General features: G+C 37.4%; 1 protein-coding gene across 1 annotated transcript in view; it reads right to left on the reverse strand.

Moving 5' to 3' along the window:
* The window catches only part of ITGA1 (integrin subunit alpha 1), a 284,456-nt gene that overhangs the window by 49,799 nt on the left and 216,325 nt on the right, over window positions 1–18,332 (reverse strand). Inside the window, exons 17-19 of the mRNA XM_033931541.1 lie at window positions 13,954–14,090; window positions 11,839–11,949; window positions 6,536–6,621 (exon numbers count right to left, since the gene is read on the reverse strand). Coding sequence (XP_033787432.1) covers window positions 6,536–6,621; window positions 11,839–11,949; window positions 13,954–14,090 — 334 coding nt within the window. The remainder of the gene's footprint in view (window positions 1–6,535; window positions 6,622–11,838; window positions 11,950–13,953; window positions 14,091–18,332) is intronic.

The following is an 18,332-nucleotide window of genomic DNA, read 5'->3' on the forward strand; positions in this document are numbered from 1 at the left end:
TAAAATTTAATTTGGTATAATCTTTCCAATTTTGAGTAATTTGTTGCATGGCGACTCCTGTTAATATTAGTAATAGCTTATTATTATTTGCTGATATCGGACTCTTAGTTCTCATTGCAGTGCCAAATAATATGGTATCATATGAGAGTCCTACATAATTCTCTAGTAACTTATTAATTTGGGGCCAAATTGAATTCCAAAATGCGTTTACACAGGGACAGAAAAAGATTAAATGATCTAACGTCCCTATTTCCAATTTACAATGCCAGCATCTATTGGATCTAGTACTATCTATTTTTTGCAGGCGCGTTGGGGTCCAGAACACTCTATGTAATAAGAACAACCATGTTTGATTCATAGATGCTGACTTTGTAGATCTTAATCTCCAGGACCAAAATCGTGGCCATTGAGACTCAGAAATTGTCTGACCAATCTCAATACTCCAAATATCCCTAAGACCTGTTTTCTTTTTTTTATTTAAAAATCCGTATATCAATTTGTACCATTTTGCGGCTTGGTGACCCAAAAAATCCGTCTGGAAACATAGAACCTGTAAACTATATTGATTATTTAGATTTTTCCATTCAGGGAACCCTACCTGAATGGCCTGCTTCAATTGCATCCATTTAAAATATTGTGTTTTATTTAATCCAAATTTATTTTGCAATTGTGAAAAACTAAGCAGTGAACCTTCTGATATGACATCATTCAATGTTCGTATTCCTGCATTTATCCATTGTTTCCAGACTATTTTAAATCCGCCAATTCTGATCCTGGAGTTTACCCATATTGATTGATTTAGAGATTTAGCAATAGGTTCTGGTGACAGATTACTGATGTATCTCAATGTTTTCCAAGTGTCAAATAAAATTCTGTGGTCTTTGTATCTTTTAGGCATTGTTATAGTTATTAACTGTTCTGGATGTAAAGGGAACAGGAGCCGCCATTCTAAATACAACCAATCTGGTACATTTTCTAAAAGATCTGGGAGGATCCAATACATACCCTGTCTTAAAATATAGGCTTGATGATACCTATAAAAATTTGGAAAATTTACCCCCCCTTCCATAATTGGTCTTTGTAATGATACTAAAGCGATTCTTGGTCTTTTCCCACACCAAACAAATTTTGTAAGAACATTGTTAAGTTTTTTATAAAATGACCCCTGGAAAAATATTGGAATCATACTCATTTGGTAACAAACCACAGGCAATATCATCATTTTAATTGTTTGAATTCTTCCCCACCAAGAAAGATGTAATGGATTCCATTGCTCACACATTTCTGTTATTTTTTTCAATAAAAGTTTTTCATTCTCTTTGACTGTGTCTTCAATTGTATTTTTAATCATAATTCCTAAGTATTTTATTCCATCCTCTTTCCAAATAAATGAATATGGATCAAATAATCCTTTGGTACAATGAACATTGATTGGGAGAATTTCAGATTTGTTCCAATTAATTTTATATCCAGAAAAATTACCATATTTTTCTATTAAATTAAGTATACATGGAATAGTAGTTTCCGGTTCTCTTAAATATAATAATATATCATCTGCATATGCAGATAATTTAAATTCAAAACTGGTAAATGATATTCCCTTTATCTCCCTAGTTTTATTTATTGCAATTAATAAAGGTTCTAGGACAATATCAAAAAGTAAAGGAGACAGAGGGCATCCTTGTCTAACTCCCCTATGCAAGTTAAATCTATTTGATAAATTATTGTTAATATATAATCTTGCTCCAGGAGAGCTATACAATGTCTGAATCATTTTAATAAAACCGGATCCTATACCAAACCATTGTAAAGCTTGGTATATAAAATTCCATTCCACTCTATCAAAGGCTTTTTCTGCATCTAAAGATATTAAAAAAGCTGGATCATTTATTTTTTTTGCTAAATTTAATGAGTGGAATGCTAATCTAGTATTATTTGATGAATGTCTTTTAGCAATAAATCCTGTTTGATGTACATCAATAATGAAAGGAAGAACTTTAGCCAATCTTAATGCTAATATTTTAGCCATTAATTTGTTATCCACATTCAATAATGAAATAGGCCTGTAATTTGAAACCAGAGTAGGATCTTTGTTTGGTTTTGGTAAGACTATAATTATCGATTCTGCCATAGTACCAGAAATATTTTCATTCTTTATTTGATATTGATACAAATTTAATAGATGTGGTAATATGATATTTTGGAAAAATTTATAAAATTCAACAGTATACCCATCTCCACCTGGAGCGGATCCAACTCTAAGAGACTTCAATGCTGTTTCTAACTCTTTTAAAGATATAGGTTCTTCTAAACTTCCTTTTATATGATCTGGAATATTTGGTCCAATATATGAATTTAAAAAAGTTAATCCGTCTTGTTCTTTATTTTTATAAGAATTGGAAGTGTATAATTCTTTGTAAAAATCAAGAAATTGTGTTATAATATCTTTTGTGTTGGTATGTGTGTTACCTTGTGTATCTTTAATTGCAATAATCTTAGATTTTCTTTTCTTTACTTTAAGAAAATTTGCTAATAATTTCCCAGCTTTATTTGAATTTCCATAATATTGTACTTGTTTATTGAAAATGTCTTTCCTCACAATTTGAGAAGAAATCTCATTATATTTAACTTTTAATTTTAATATTTCTTGTAATGTATTATTTTCCCATTTCTCAATTAATTTATTTTCTAATAATTTAATTTGCTTTCCCATCTCAAGAAATTGTTTTTTTTTTTGTTTATTAATAAATGTTGAATATGAAATAATATTTCCTCTCATAGTTGCTTTAAAAGCATCCCATAAGATCTCAGCATTAATAGTATCTGATTCATTAAATTGAAAGAATTCTTGCATTTTTATTTTAAAATCTTCAAGAAATTTTGAATCTGCTAGTAAATCATTATTAAATCTCCATATTGAATCAAAGTTTTCAACATCATAATTTTGAAGATTAATCCACACACCAGCATGATCTGAAATTATAATGGGATCAATTGTTGCTTTTAGTACACGCTGCGCTATATTATTAGAAACAAATATATAATCAATTCGTGAAAAAGATTTATGGACCTGAGAACAAAAAGAAAATTCCTGATCATTAAAATGAAGAATTCGCCATATATCTACTAAATCACAAGATAGTATCAAATTATCTAAGCCTAATGATTTCATAATTTTACTTGGTTTTTTATCCAAAATCGGATCCATTACAGCATTGAAATCCCCTGCTACTATTAAATTAGATGTAGCCAGTGGTAAAAGTAATTGTTGAATTTGTTTAAAAAACTCCATTTGATTCGTATTAGGAGCATATAAATTGAATAAATTCAGGGTTGTATTTCCCAGAACCATTTCGATATGTACCCATCTACCTAAGGGATCATAATTAATTAATTTAAAATCTGCATTACATTTTTTGTTTATTAGAACAGCCACTCCAGCTTTTTTCTTTAAAGCAGGTGCAAATAAACATTTAGAAATCCAACCTCCAGATAGTTTTTTTGATTCAATTTCCGAAAGATGGGTCTCTTGAATGAAGTAAATGTCCGCATTTTGATTTTTAAGGAACGATAATAATTTCTTTTTCTTAATAGGATGATTTAAACCATTGACATTCAACGAATACATTTTTATATCCATCTAATCAATAATTATGTTTTAACCAATATTCTATGATAATTTACAAGATTAGTTCCTAGCACATTCAATAAAAATTTATCTCCTATCCCACCCATTATTTTCCCTCCCTCCCCACCCATTATCATATTCTGATTTGGAACACGCATTGGTCATGCAAAACCTAAATCTCCATCTCCAGGCAACTAATAATTCATTATATTATTTAAAAACATATTTCTAAATTCAATACATTCTTTATACTTCCACCCTTATATAATTGGAAATTATATCCATTTAATCTATAAAATTTTATAAATTTACTGAGAATTATATATATTTGATTCATAAAATTAAATTCAATATTATGCATACATGTAATATAATATTCTTAATAAATAAACATATTACAAATATATCTCTTATTCTCTAAATATCTGTTATTCATCATGTAAATTAAATATATCCATTTTTATAAATATATTAATATTAATAATAAATACATTTCATTCATTTTCATAGATAATTTTCATAATGAATTAATTTAAATGAATACTTGAATAGAATTTACATTTTATATCAATAAATAAGTTTTATAATGAATTCCTATTTTATTAATTATCTACCAATCAATTACTTAATTCATTATTTTTCCATAATAAGTTAATATAACTGAATAATTGAATTAAATATAAATTTTATAATAGACACCTATTTTATTAATTAATCCATTCAATATTCAAATTATTATCTTGTATATATTTCATAAAATTACAATCTTCTTACATAGAATTAAAATATTGTTTTTATAATAAATTAATATATTTCTTTTTTTTTTTTTTTTGGTCTTATTCTCAATATAACAATAACAAATTTTCCTTTCAATATTATTAATAATAAATTCATAGTAAATCATTTTCATTATTCATTAATCATATTAAGTTAATATACTTATATAATTAAATAAATTCTCTATTTTGATTAAAATATATATTTTATATAAATATTATTAGTTTTATAATTTATTTATTTATATTTTAATAATTAAAAAATTTTTTTTTTTTCACTAGTATTAATGAAAGTGGATGCAATTATTTTATTAATAATTAATTTGATATAATAATATTATATTATTGCATCCACTATATCAGTAAATTATCTTTCCATTTAGTAATATTTCTTATGTCTTATTTTTTTTTTTTTAATAATCTTCTTTATTTTTCCCTTTTTTCTATCTTCTTTCTTCTTTCTTCTTTTTTTCTTTCTTCTTTCTTCAGTTGAATTATTCCTTTTATTCTGTTTTTTATGTAAACATAGGTTCTTCTTGTGTCAAAAATTCTTTCAGCTTTGCAGGGTCTTGAAAATATATGGATTTATTTCCACTGGATACTCTCATAGTGGATGGATAATATATTCCATATATGTAACCTTTTTCTTTCAACTGCTGTCTGTATGTGAGGAATTGTTTTCTTATATTTGCAGTATATTTGGCAAAATCAGGAACTAAAATCAGTTTTGATCCTTTATAATTCAAGTTTTTATTTGCTTTTGCCATTTTTAATATTTCCTGAGCATGTTGGTACCTTAATACCTTGAATATCAAAGGTCTTGGAGCAGCCTGGTTTACTGGCTTTCTTAGGGGGATTCTGTGGGCTCTTTCTATTTCTAACGGCCATTTTGAATTGAGCTGAAACAGTTTAGGTAAAAGATTTTCCAAGAATTGTACAGGATCTCCCCCTTCAATATTTTCAGCCAGCCCTAAAATTCTGATGTTCTTTCTTTTTCCTCGGTTTTCCATATCCACCAATTGATTTTTTAAAGCTGCTACTTCTTTTTTATCTTTATCATATTCTTGTGTGAAGGATTCAAATTTCTCCATTTTTTCTTCCATCACTGCCATTCTCTGTCTTTCGGTTTGGATCTCTTGTTTCATGTTGAGAAGTTCTTCTTTAACTTCAGAGATTTTATTGGCATTTTCAGTCAGCATCAGTTTTATTTTGAACAGTTCAGTCATAATATCGGACTTTTCAGTGAGTTCTTCAGTTTCCATCGGGAACGGCACACTCGATGGTGACAGGGGAGTTACTTTTGTTCTTTTTGCTGATATACCCGATGTTGAAGGTTTTTCAGATTTTCCCTGCTTCATACTTGCCATTTCCGACGTTGTTTTATGTATTTTTTATAGCGATTAGACAAAGTGAAAGTTTTATTTTTTTTCCGTTTGTTGCCTGGATACGGGAGCGCTGCGGTTAGGCTGCCATATCGTGCGCGCTCCAAGCCACGCCCCCCACTGGGGGTTACTTTAGAAACCTTATTTGTAATTTCCAAATGTAGGATTGTCAAAGTAATACCAATTTGAAAAAAAAAATAAAATAAAGGAATCTAGAAGGATACAAAAAACTATAATGAGATGATATCAATGCCAGGCAAAATGGTAAAGGCCATTCTGAAAAAAAAACAACAACTAAATACAGTACATATAGGGTACATACTGTATACACAAGACTTAAAGTGTCAAAGGCAACATGGATCTAGCAGAGTGGTATTTTGCAATAACAAACTGTTAGATTTTAAGGTATTAATAAATATGTGCATAAGAGTAAGAAGATTGACAGACCATGTCTAGAATAAACATGCAGATAAGGGTAAGCAGGTTGACAGCGTGAATGTGGATTTTCAGAAGGCATATGATAAAATCCCCCATGATAGACTCCTTTTACAAAGCCGTGGTAGAGATTTCTACCGCGGGACAGTGAGATAAATACTCTGACACTCAATGGAATTCTATGAGTGCTGGAGCATTTACCTCGCTGGCCCATGGTAGAAACCTTTATTGCAGCTTTGTAAAAGCCAGCATAAGTCATGGATTGAGAAGCATTTTCATTCCATTTTGTAGCCTTTTGTCGCTTAGAGTATTACCTGTAGCCAGTTATACTTGTATTTGTCTGCAGTACCAGATCTGTAATACATTTCTTCTTGTTTCCACAATCTTTTGTAAAGGGAATCTACAAGAATGAAATTGAAATAATTATATAGTCTCTTCTCCAAGCTAGTTTATATTGTGCTCACTTAAATCCAAACCACTCAGAAAGACAGCCCAAGCTACTTGTGTTTGCATCAGGGTACCTGAGACAGAGGCTGAATTAGACCAACTTGGTTTCTCGCAAGAGGCTAAGGTTTCTGCTTTGAATTATAAGCCTTTGCTTTTCTATGCACTATACAACAATTTTCCAGTTTTCTGTTAGGAATTAAGAAAATATGATCTTTGCCAGGATTTTCAGTCAAGAAATTATTTAAACTATACAATTAGACGAATCAACAACATTGTCTTGATGTGCTATGGTTTCATTAGTCTTCTCTTATGCAACTTCCTGAAAAATATTTACTGGTCAATATTCAGCCAGCAGGTCTTTTTTATTTTTTAATGCGATTGCCGTGGGCAGAATTAGGCCTGGATATTCAAAGCTGGCCCATGTCTGAGCACCAGCATTAAATATACTTGGCCAGGGTGGCATGTGAGTCTTGGCCAATATTCAGCCGAGGCCTGTATAAGACACTTAATACTGGCCTGAATGAATATTGGTCAGGATCTGCATAAAGAGAAGCGGGTGCCCTTATCCCAAGTCCTCCGCTTCCTCCCTCCTCGGAAATTAGGATGCTACCAAAGAGACCCCTACTTAATCCTCCCCTCCCAGGCTTACTTTGGATGTTTGAGTGGGTGCTCACCTGGGAAGTAGCGATCATCAAATAGTTTGGTTTGATATAACGGCTAAAGTGGAGAGTGGCTGCACGATACTTAAAGTCCTAGATTTCAAACGTACGGACTTTAATGCAATGGGAGAGTACCTGAAGAAAGAGCTGTTAGGATGGGAGGACATAAGAGAAGTGGAAAGACAGTGGTCTAAGCTGAAAGGAGCGATAAAAATGGCTACGGACCTTTATGTGAAGAAAATAAATAAAAACAAGAGAAAAAGGAAGTCAATATGGTTCTCCAAACTAGTGATGGAGAAAATAAAGGCGAAAGAGTTGGCATTCGTGAAATATAAAAAAACCCAAGAAGAGGAGTGCAGAAAGGACTACAGGGTGAAACTGAAAAAAGCCAAGAGAAAGATACGTCTGGCAAAAGCACAGGCGGAAGAACAAAGGCTAAAAATGTAAAAAAGGGAGACAAAATTTTTTTCAGATATATTAGTGAAAGGAGGAAGATGAAAAATGGAATTGCTAAACTAAAAGATGCTAGGAACCGATATGTGGAGAGTGATGAGGAAAGAGGAAAAAGCAAATGTGCTAAACAAATACTTCTGTTCTGTGTTCACAGAAGAAAATCCTGGAGAAGGACCGAGATTGTCTGGCAAAGTTACACGAGAAAATGGAGTAGATTCTTTGCTGTTCACTGAGGAGAGTTTTTATGAGCAACTTGAAAAACTGAAGGTGGACAAAGCGATGGGACCAGACGGGATCCATCCCAGGATACTAAGGGAGCTCAGAGAGGTTCTGGCGAGTCCTATTAAAGACTTGTTCAACAAATCTCTGGAGACGAGAGTGGTTCCTAGGGATTGGAGGAGAGTGGATGTGGTCCCTATTCACAAAAGTGGTCACAGGAATGAAGCAGGAAACTACAGGCCAGTGAGCTTCACTTCGGTTGTTGGAAAAATAATGGAAGTGTTGCTGAAAGAAAGGATAGTGTTCTTTCTTGAATCTAATGGGTTACAGGATCCGAGGCAACATGGCTTTACAAAAGGTAAATCGTGCCAAACAAACTTGATTGAATTTTTTGATTGGGTGACCAGGAAGCTGGATCGAGGACATATGCTAGATGTAATTTACTTAGATTTCAGCAAAGTCTTTGATATGGTTCCTCATAGGAGGCTGTTGAACAAACTTGAAGGGCTGAAGTTAGGACCCAAAGTGGTGAACTGGGTTAAAAACTGGCTGTCGGACAGACGCCAGAGGGTGGTGGTTAATGGAAGTCGCTCAGAGGAAGGAAAGGTGAGTAGTGGAGTCCCTCAGGGTGCTGGGGCCGATCCTGTTTAATATGTTTGTGAGTGACATTGCTGAAGGGTTAGAAGGAAAAGTGTGGCTTTTTGCAGATGATACCAAGATTTGTAACAGAGTTGACACTGAAGAGGGAGTGGAAAATATGAAAAAGCATCTGCAAAAGTTAGAGGAATGGTCTAATGCCTGGCAACTAAAATTCAATGCAAAGAAATGCAGAGTAATGCATTTGTGGATTAATAATCGGAAGGAACCGTATATGCTGGGAGGTGAGAAGCTGATATGCATGGACGGGGAGAGGGACCATGGGGTGATAGTGTACGAAGATCTAAAGGTGAAAAAACAGTGTGACAAGGCAGTGGCTGCTGCCAGAAGGATGCTGGGCTGTATAAAGAGAGGCGTAGCCAGTAGAAGGAAGAAGGTGTTGATGCCCTTGTACAGGTCATTGGTAAGGCCCCAATTGGAGTATTGTGTTCAGTTTTGGAGACCGTATCTGGCGAAGAACGTAAGAAGACTTGAAGCAGTCCAGAGGAGGGCGACGAAAATGATAGGAGGCTTGCGCCAGAAGATGTATGAGGATAGACTGGAAGCCCTGAATATGTATATCCTAGAGGAAAGGATGGACAGGAGAGATACGATTCAGACGTTCAAATACTTGAAGGGTATTAACATAGAACAAAATCTTTTCCAGAGAAAGGAAAATGGTAAAACCAGAGGACATAATTTGAGGTTGAGGGGTGGTAGATTCAAGAGCAATGTTAGGAAATTCTACTTTACGGAGAGGGTGGTGGATGCCTGGAATGCGCTCCCGAGAGAGGTGGTGTAGAGGAAAAGGGTGATTGAGTTCAAAGAAACGTGGGATGAACACAGAGGATTTAGAATCAGAAAATAATATTAAATATTGAACAAGGGCCAGTACTGGGCAGACTTGCAAGGTCTGTGTCTTTATATGGCTGTTTGGGTGAGGTATGGGCTGGAGAGGGCTTCAATGGCTGGAAGGGTTTAGATGGGATGGAGTAGGTTTTAACGGAGATTTCCGGGCAGTTGGACAGTTGGAACCCAAGCACAGTACCGGGTAAAGCTTTGGATTCTTGCTCAGAAATAGCTAAGAAGAAAAAAATTTAAATTGAATCAGGTTGGGCAGACTGGATGAGCCATTTGGGTCTTTATCTGCGTCATCTACTATGTTACTATGTCATGGGTGGTCTAGATAATTCTACAGAAGGAGCAAGTTGCCCACTTGCTCCTGCTATCATGGCTCTTCTCTTAAAATGGCTACTGCAACTTCTAGTGGCGATTTCACAGTACTAGTGAGTACAGAAAAACTGCCACTAGAGGATCCTGTAGCCATTTAAAGGCTGGAGCCATATGGGCAGAAGCAAGTGAGAATCACTTCTTCCCAAAGAGTTCCATAGATCACCAGGGATGTCCAGGGTAGCCTAGAGTAGAGGAGAAGCACTGAGGAGCCACCAGAAATCCCTTATGCTGTTACCCAAACTTGACTGGACTAGTGCTCTGTTAGCTCACAGGCTAAAGTTAGGACAGCCTTTTACTGTCCTAACTTTAGCTGCCTGCTAAACTGGTTAGTAGTCTGAATATTGCCACTAACTGGGTAAGTACTGGCTCTGCCTATGCTTTGGTCATGGACCACCCCAGTACTAACTAGACAATGCAGGGCAGTTAGTGCTGATATTCAGCTGAATTGTCTGGTTAGATGTTGCTGAACATCAGAAGATAGATAGGCAGGAAGCTCTCCTAACAGTGCTGTGCCTAACAGTTCCTTTGATTTACTTGTAGAAAAGGGCCGTAGGAGATAAGATATTGGCAACACATGACATTAAAGATCACCTGCTTAAAGTTGAGCACTAGTGCCCAGGTTTAATTTCATTTACTTTAAAAATCCTCATCCTGGTCTTTATAGGGTAGAATGCTCATTCCACCACTAACCTATCTGATTATCATGTACTATTCAGAGTCTGCCTTAATCTATCATCCTTTATACACACATATGGACCTTAATGTCACAAAGGATATTGCCTTCTACCTAGGCTCTCACCTATAGAACTCCCCTCCTCATTCTGAAAATTCAAGAAAGTGAAAATCTGGTTACTTCAATTATCCATCAACTACTGTAATACGAGGGGGTGCTAATAGATCCTATGCTTTGTAAGGAAAACAACAAAGCTATGAGACTGTAGAAAACTGTATTTACATATTCACCACTGAGCTCCATAAACTTATGACTTCATTGTTCTAATTTCTTTAAACCGTCCAAGAAAAATTATTTTGGTTGTGCTGCAAACCACACATCTGCAGCTAATGTGGCATCCTCAATGATTGAAAACGTTCTTCCCTTGAGGTGTTTCTTGAGGTTAGGAAAGAGGTAGCAGTCTGATGGGGGCAAATCAGGTGAGAAGGCCAGGTGTTTCAGAACTTCAAAGTAAAGATCTGCCAATTTCTGATGCAATGGCCACCTTGAGAGGAGTGGCATTGTCTCGAAGAAACAAGATTCCTTTCAAAAGCTTGCCTTGATGTTTGGAGACCAGTTGCTGCTTCACTTTTGTCGAGAAGTGCAACATAGTATTTTGCTGTGATAGTTGCACCATTTTCTAGGTAATCTACAAGAAAAATTCCATCTATGTCCCAGAGGACAGATGCCAAAACCTTGCCTGATGACTTCTGTCCAGCAGCAGCCCTTCTCCCTTCGTTTTACCTCCCCCCGTCCAGAGGCACCCCTTCACTGCTCCCCCTGTCCAGCAGCAGCCCTTCTCCCTTCGTTTAACCTCCACCCTGTCTAGCAGCACCTCTTCCCTGCTCCCACTGTCCAGCAGTAGGCCTTCGCCCTTCCTTTTACCTCTCCCCTGTCCAGCAGCATTCTTACCTGATCCCCCTGCCCAGCAGTAGGCCTTCTCCTTTCCCTGCTCCTTCTGTCCAGCATCCGCTAGCCTGGGCAGCCTCGGGGCACCTTGCATTATCGAAGTGGGCCGGCCTAGCAAATGCTCCGCGGCTGCTGCGCTTGCTGGGATGCATAAACCGCCACCACTGTCGCATGCGCACTTAGGGTTTTATTATAGAGGATACACACACACAAATACATACATATTAACATTACATAAAATTCATATATCCAAGAGATCTTCATCTTCTTCAGTACTAAGAACTATAAATGTTAATGGTTAATCTCACAGTTTTATCAACAAAATTCAGAACAATAACTACCAACTTACATATTCATGTATTGAATTTGGTAAGTCACTATCAAGAACAGGACCATTTTCTGGATCAGAAAAATTAAAATCCAATGACACCTTCACAGAATCCAGAAAATCTGGCTTCTCCTAAAAATAACAAAGAATATCAAGATTAAGACAGTTTTCACTAACATTGACTCATTACATTACTTGGGGATCTTTTACTAAGCTGCAGTAAAAACTGGTCTCAACATGCTCTGTTTTGCTTCGGTGTCCATTTTGTGCTGGAACCGTTGGCTCGCGTTTATTTGATAAGTGCATAGGCTTATGTTCATTATCAGTTTAAATTGAGTCTAGATTCAAAACCTTATCAACCATGGACCTCTGAAGAAGGCGTGTTTACTGAAACACAGACCGTGTCAGTTCCTTGGTTTGTTGAAAGGTGGTATCATTTACCGCATTTAATATTTGATATAATAAACGTAGTTTTAGTTTTTGAAATGTAGGCTAGCATTTCGCTGTCCTACATTTCAAGCATCTATCGTGGCCCTAGGGAGATGCCTAGGGCCACTTAAGCTCGCCCTAGGCCACTTCCGGGAGAAAACATGCCCATGCCCAGCCTTGGGTGAGCTTAAGTGTCTCTAGGCGTTTCCCTGCATCTGTGACAAACGCCTACAGTGTAGGCGGCTTGCCTCAGGTTTAAAAAAAAAAAAAAAAAAAGTGTATCTCGATTGGCTGCCAGACAGCGGTAGAATGCCTACCACTGCCTATAATCAGGATGCCCATTTATAGAATCAGTCCCTAAGTGCTATTCTATAAAGGGCGCTTGGTGCAGATTGCCCTTTATAGAATATAGTGTGGATCTTTGCAGTGCCTAACTTTTGGCATCATTGACTGAATCAGGCCCCAAGTATTTTGCTTCTACATTAACTATTAATATAAGAATGCACAAACAGTGCATTCTAGTTCCTTGTTAACTGCATTTTACAGTTTAATGAGAGGCAGTGTATTAGCAGAGATTCCTAAATTCTGTCCAAGAACCCTCCGTCTTCCACAAATCTTATTTTTATTGCAACAGAATACTTATATGCATACTAAACAGTTCATGTGCAATTGGGGACACCTAGCTGAGTTTCATGTGGAACTCAAAATTGAATAATGAGCTTAACTGGCGTGGTAATTGACCACACCATTAATAACAAATTAAAAGCAATTAAGAATTCCATGTGGAACTCGGAGCAGTGCCTGCTGACACCTAAGTAGAGATATCTATTCACAAAGTAAGGGCTAGATTCACTAACCTGCTCAATTGGGCCCGACAAATTCACCAAACTACAACATGCAGATGGGGGGAATCGGAGAAACACCCCATCTGCCGGCACGTATCACTCTGTAGCGATCCCCGCACATGCGCAGACCATCTTTAGTGAATCGCATCCCGGCCTACTTTGCATGCGGTTCCCCTCATTTGCGTACGCGGATCGGAATCGGATTGCAAAACAGGTTAGTGAATACAGCAGGAGGGAAATCGAGTCGCAAAGGGCTCGCAAACTGATCGGAACAAGATCGGTTTGCTTAGTGAATCTAGCCCGTAGTGTGGTTAGGTGCCAGTAAATTAGGCAAGGAAAACCCAGGCCCAATATTGACGCCTAGCGTCAATATTGTTAGGTGCCACTAGGTGTGATTCTGTACCTAGTGGCACTAGGTGTGTCAAAGTTAGGTGCCACTAGGTGTGATTCTGTACCTAGTGGCTGACTGACAACTGGGCCAAGTGGTGCCTGGGAAACAGGCGCCACCTAGCTGCTCTTTATACAATCAGGCCCCTGATGAACAGCCTAAAACCCAATACTGAGGACAGGATTTTGAATCACTATGTCCTGGATTTCGGAGCCATGCAGGCTTGCTCATAGGAGCCAGCATTGTGGGTGCTTCAGCACCCCAATATTGATCAAAACTCTTAACTGTGTCCAGAGAAGGGTAATTTCCATTAGGTTTAGCACCTCCAATCATGTTGAAAAGTTGACTCCTAAGGTCTTGCTGACACTTCTGCATGCTGCTGGTTGGAATATCATTATTTGCTTCTTAATTACCATAGACATAAGACAACAGACAAAGCAGTTTAAAAGTAGCTATTATATATGATTTACTTGCCAACATGTAGAGGCCGTATTCAGTGCAATTGGAGCCTTTGATAGTGATGTTGGTTTGTATCTTCCTTTCTTGAGTTCCATTAAAAAAACTTCGAGACAGCTGTCTGTGTGAATCTAATGTAACTCTATATTGTATGTCTAAATGATTAAAGATACAATTAGAATACTGAAAACAATGTGATTTGATTATACAAGATCTTTCTTTGCTATCTGGTGCCTCAGACTGCAGACCATGAAAATTCAACAATGACTACCATGTGCTGGCCAAAACATAATTTAAAACACAAACTATGAAATGAAAGCTCTTAACCTTACTCTGGAAAAAAGAACTGGAGAATCTCAATTTGAGGAAAAATATTCTGTTTAGTCTAGCCTTTGCATAAAATGGTGTGGTAGCAGTCTTAATCCACTTTTTAAGGTAATAAATAGAAATAATACCGAACAAAAAAAAAGGAAGAGAAAAGATACTGTTTTTATTGGGCTAAGTTAATCAGATCTGAAGAAAGTGGTATTGCCTTTGAAAGCTATTTGAAAAATGGTTTCCAGCCCATGGCAATCATTTTTTAAAATGCAACCATGAGTAGATTTAGTCTTAGATATTCAATGCTACTTATTGTCCAGGACCCACATAATGTGCCCTTTGCTTCTAAGAATCCCCCCTCCCTACCATAATTCTTCTTGTAATTTTACTTAACTTTTGTTAATAGTGACTCACTACTTAAAAAGCAATGGTATCAAGTCCCAAATCTATCAAAAGTAACCAAATAGCGGACTTGGTTGCACTTGGTTTGTCAATGAAGCCCTCAGATACCTGTGCTGCAATGTTCTCACTGAAGCAGCTTGATACAGGTTAACATGTTATCTTTCATTGGGCGTTCATGCTGCTTTTTAATGAATTTTTAAAATAGTTTTTAAATAATTTATAAATAATTCATAAATAATTTTAAATCTTTTTGAATTAAGTGCTTAAACAATATGTGCACACTACAGCGACACTTATCTTTGTGAAGAGTCGCTTGTTGGTTGAGCTAGAACAATCGGCCCAATGGGACCCGTTTCACCAATTACGGCTTCTTCAGGGGTCAGTATGTTCGAGCTCAATTGTGTGAATATCATTTGTCATCAAAGCCCAAATCCAACGTCAGCCAATGTTTCGCCAATCTGCATCAGGGACTGCTTGTCCAGAGGGTCTGTTGTCTGCTGCTTTCCTCCTTAGGCTGGAGTATTCTGCCTTCCACCACATTCAAAGAACCTTCTGACCCCTGAACCATACTGACTCCTGAAGAAGCCGTAATTGGTGAAACGGGTCCTGTTGGACCGATTGTTCTAGCTCAACCAACAAGCGACTCTTCACAAAGTAAGTGTCGCTGTACTGTGCACATATTGTTTAAGCACTTAATTCAAAAAGATTTAAAATTATTTATAAATTATTTAAAAACTATTTAAAAAATTCATTAAAAAGCAGCATGAATGCCCAATGAAAGATAACGTGTTAACCTGTATCAAGCTGCTTCAGTGAGAACATTGCAGCACAGATATCTGAGGGCTTCATTGACAAACCAAGTGCAACCAAGTCCGCTATTTGGTTACTTTTAACTTTTATTAAGTAAGGTTTTATTGTTTAATGATTAATATGCTTTGGTTAAATTTGCTTTCTGTACAAGTTATACTTGACAATATATTGAAATCAATAAAAAATACTTAAATATAAGAATCCCCCCTCCCTCCCCATGATCCAGATCCCTCCTCTCTCACATCCCACATATATTTAAGGGCTGACCAAGCCACTCCTACTCACCCCCCACACTGTAGGCCCTTTCAGGCTTATTGCTCTACAGCAGGTGAAAATTGGCATACCTAAATACAGCAAAGCTCCTGACAGTCTTCAATAAAGCTCACACTTATATACTGTATAACTGAATATATACCGAGGTAATCCTTTTTCCCTCTAAAAAGGAGGAAAAAAGGTTGACTCAAATATAAACTGGGGGAGGGGGTAATATTCAAGTGCAATGCCCTGCCTAGCTCTGCACCCTGTTGCCCCCCTCCCTCGCTGCTTTGCCAGACTCTGCATCCAGCCTCTTCACTCCCTCCCCTGCAAGTCTCTGCACCCAGCCCCCCTTCCTGCCAGATTCTGTACCGTTTTCCCCTATCTCCCGATGACTTGCAGACCTCCACTGGGCCTTCCGTGAGACTTGATGGTTCTGCGGTGGCCGGGACAGGAGGGATCCCTCCCATCTCCTGTCCCAGCTGATTCTAATTATTTTTATCTCCCTCTCACCTCTCCTGTGTACTTTAGTATCCCTGGTGGTCCAACAGTAAATCGCGGCAGGATTATAATTCCTTCGAAAGTCGCTCCTGCCACGATTCATCGCTGGACCACCAACAATATCAAAATATGTGGGGAGGGAGGGATATAAAAATAATTAGAATTGGCTGAGATAGAAGGTGGGAGGGATCCCTCCTGTCCCGGCCACCGCTGAACCATCAAGTCTCAAGGCCCAGTGGAGTTTCAAGTTTTATTTTCAAGTTTATTTAGTTTCTTTGATTACCTCGCATAGTCCAAATCCAATGCGATTTACATAAGTTCCAAAGTTATGTAAAATATAAAAACCAACAAACATAACATTCATTCCTAATACAATAGGTCTGCAAGTCATCGGGAGATAGGAGGAAAAGGGTACAGAATCTGGCAGGGAGGGGGGCTGGGTGCAAAGACTGGCAGATGAGGGAGGAGAGGGAGTGATGGGGCTGGATGCAGAGTCTGGCAAAGCAGCAAGGGAGGGGGGAACAGAGTGCAGAGCTAGGCAAGTCACTGCACTTGAATATTAACACCTCCCCCCTGTTTATATTTGAGTCAACCTTTTTTCCTCCTTTTTTGCCACAACTGGACCACCAGGTCTCATTGCAGGCCCAGCAGAGGCCTGCAGACAGGTTCAATAGGGGGCGGGTCAGTGCTGACCCGAGACTCCCATTTGTTGGTCATTTTTTGGCTCAAAAGTCTCGGTTTATATTCAAGTACTAGCTAATGCCCCAGCGTTGCACGGGTATTTAATTATAGCAATAACACTGTAAATGGATTCAAATAAAGATACTTTATAGTGGTGAATGAAATTATTTTTTTACAGCTTAATAAAAAGTACAATATTCAAATTATAATGTGAAATATTTGACAAAATGAATACAATACAACGAACGCAAAACGTGATTATAAACAACAATTTTAGTTTCACCTCCTGGAGCAAGAACATATAAATTCTTGGGTGAACCCACCCTTGAGCAAGCAACATAGAGTTGTGGGCCGCGAGACCCCCAGAACATATCACCCCAGGTAGTGAGGGATCTGCTTACCAAGTTTCATTCAAATCGGTCAAGCCGTTTTTGAATTACTGTGAGAATGGCAGCTTTTTACATTTTTTCCATTGACATGAATGGGTGAAATCTGATTTTATGTTTGTAGCTCCGCCCACGTGTGCAGGTGGGCCGCGAGACCCCCAGAACATATCATCCCAGGTAGTGAGGGATCTGCATACCAAGTTTCGTTCAAATTGGTCAAGCCGTTTTTGCGTGATCGCGGCACATACACACATACATACCTCCGATTTTATATATATAGATATATGGTAGTCAGAACATAGAAACATGATGGCAGATAAAGGCCAAATGGCCCATCTAGTCTGCCCATCTGCAGTAACCATTATCTATTCTCTCTCCTAGAGATCCCATGTGCCTATCCCAGGCCCTTTTGAATTCAGACACAGTCTCTGTCTACACCACCTCTTCTGGGAGACTGTTCCATGCATCTACAACCCTTTCTATAAAAAAGTATTTCCTTAGATTACTCCGGAGCCTATCACCTCTTAACTTCATCCTATGCCCTCTCATTGCAGAGTTTCCTTTCAAATTAAAGAGGCTCGACTCATGCGCATTTACATTACATAGGTATTTAAATGTCTCTATCATATCTCCCCTCTCCCGCCTTTCCTCCAAAGTATACAGATTGAGATCTTTAAGTCTGTCCCCATACACCTTATGATGAAGACCACATACCATTTTAGTAGCCTTCCTCTGGACCAACTTCATCCTTTTTATATCTTTTTGAATGTCCAGCCTTCAGAATTGTACACAATATTCTAAATGAGGTCGCACCAAAGTCTTATACAGGGGCATCAATACCTCCTTTTTCCTACTAGCTATAATTCTCCCTATGCAACCTAGCATCCTTCTAACTTTCGCCATCACCTTTTCAACTTGTTTGGCCACGTTAAGATCATCATATACATTCACCCCAAGTTCTGCTCTTCTGTCATGCACATAAGCTCTTCACTTCCTAATTGTATTGTTCCCTTGGGTTTTTGCAGCCCAAATGCATGGCCTTGC

The sequence above is a fragment of the Geotrypetes seraphini genome, chromosome 1 (assembly GCF_902459505.1).
Source record: "Geotrypetes seraphini chromosome 1, aGeoSer1.1, whole genome shotgun sequence".
In the NCBI taxonomy this organism is placed as follows: domain Eukaryota; kingdom Metazoa; phylum Chordata; class Amphibia; order Gymnophiona; family Dermophiidae; genus Geotrypetes; species Geotrypetes seraphini.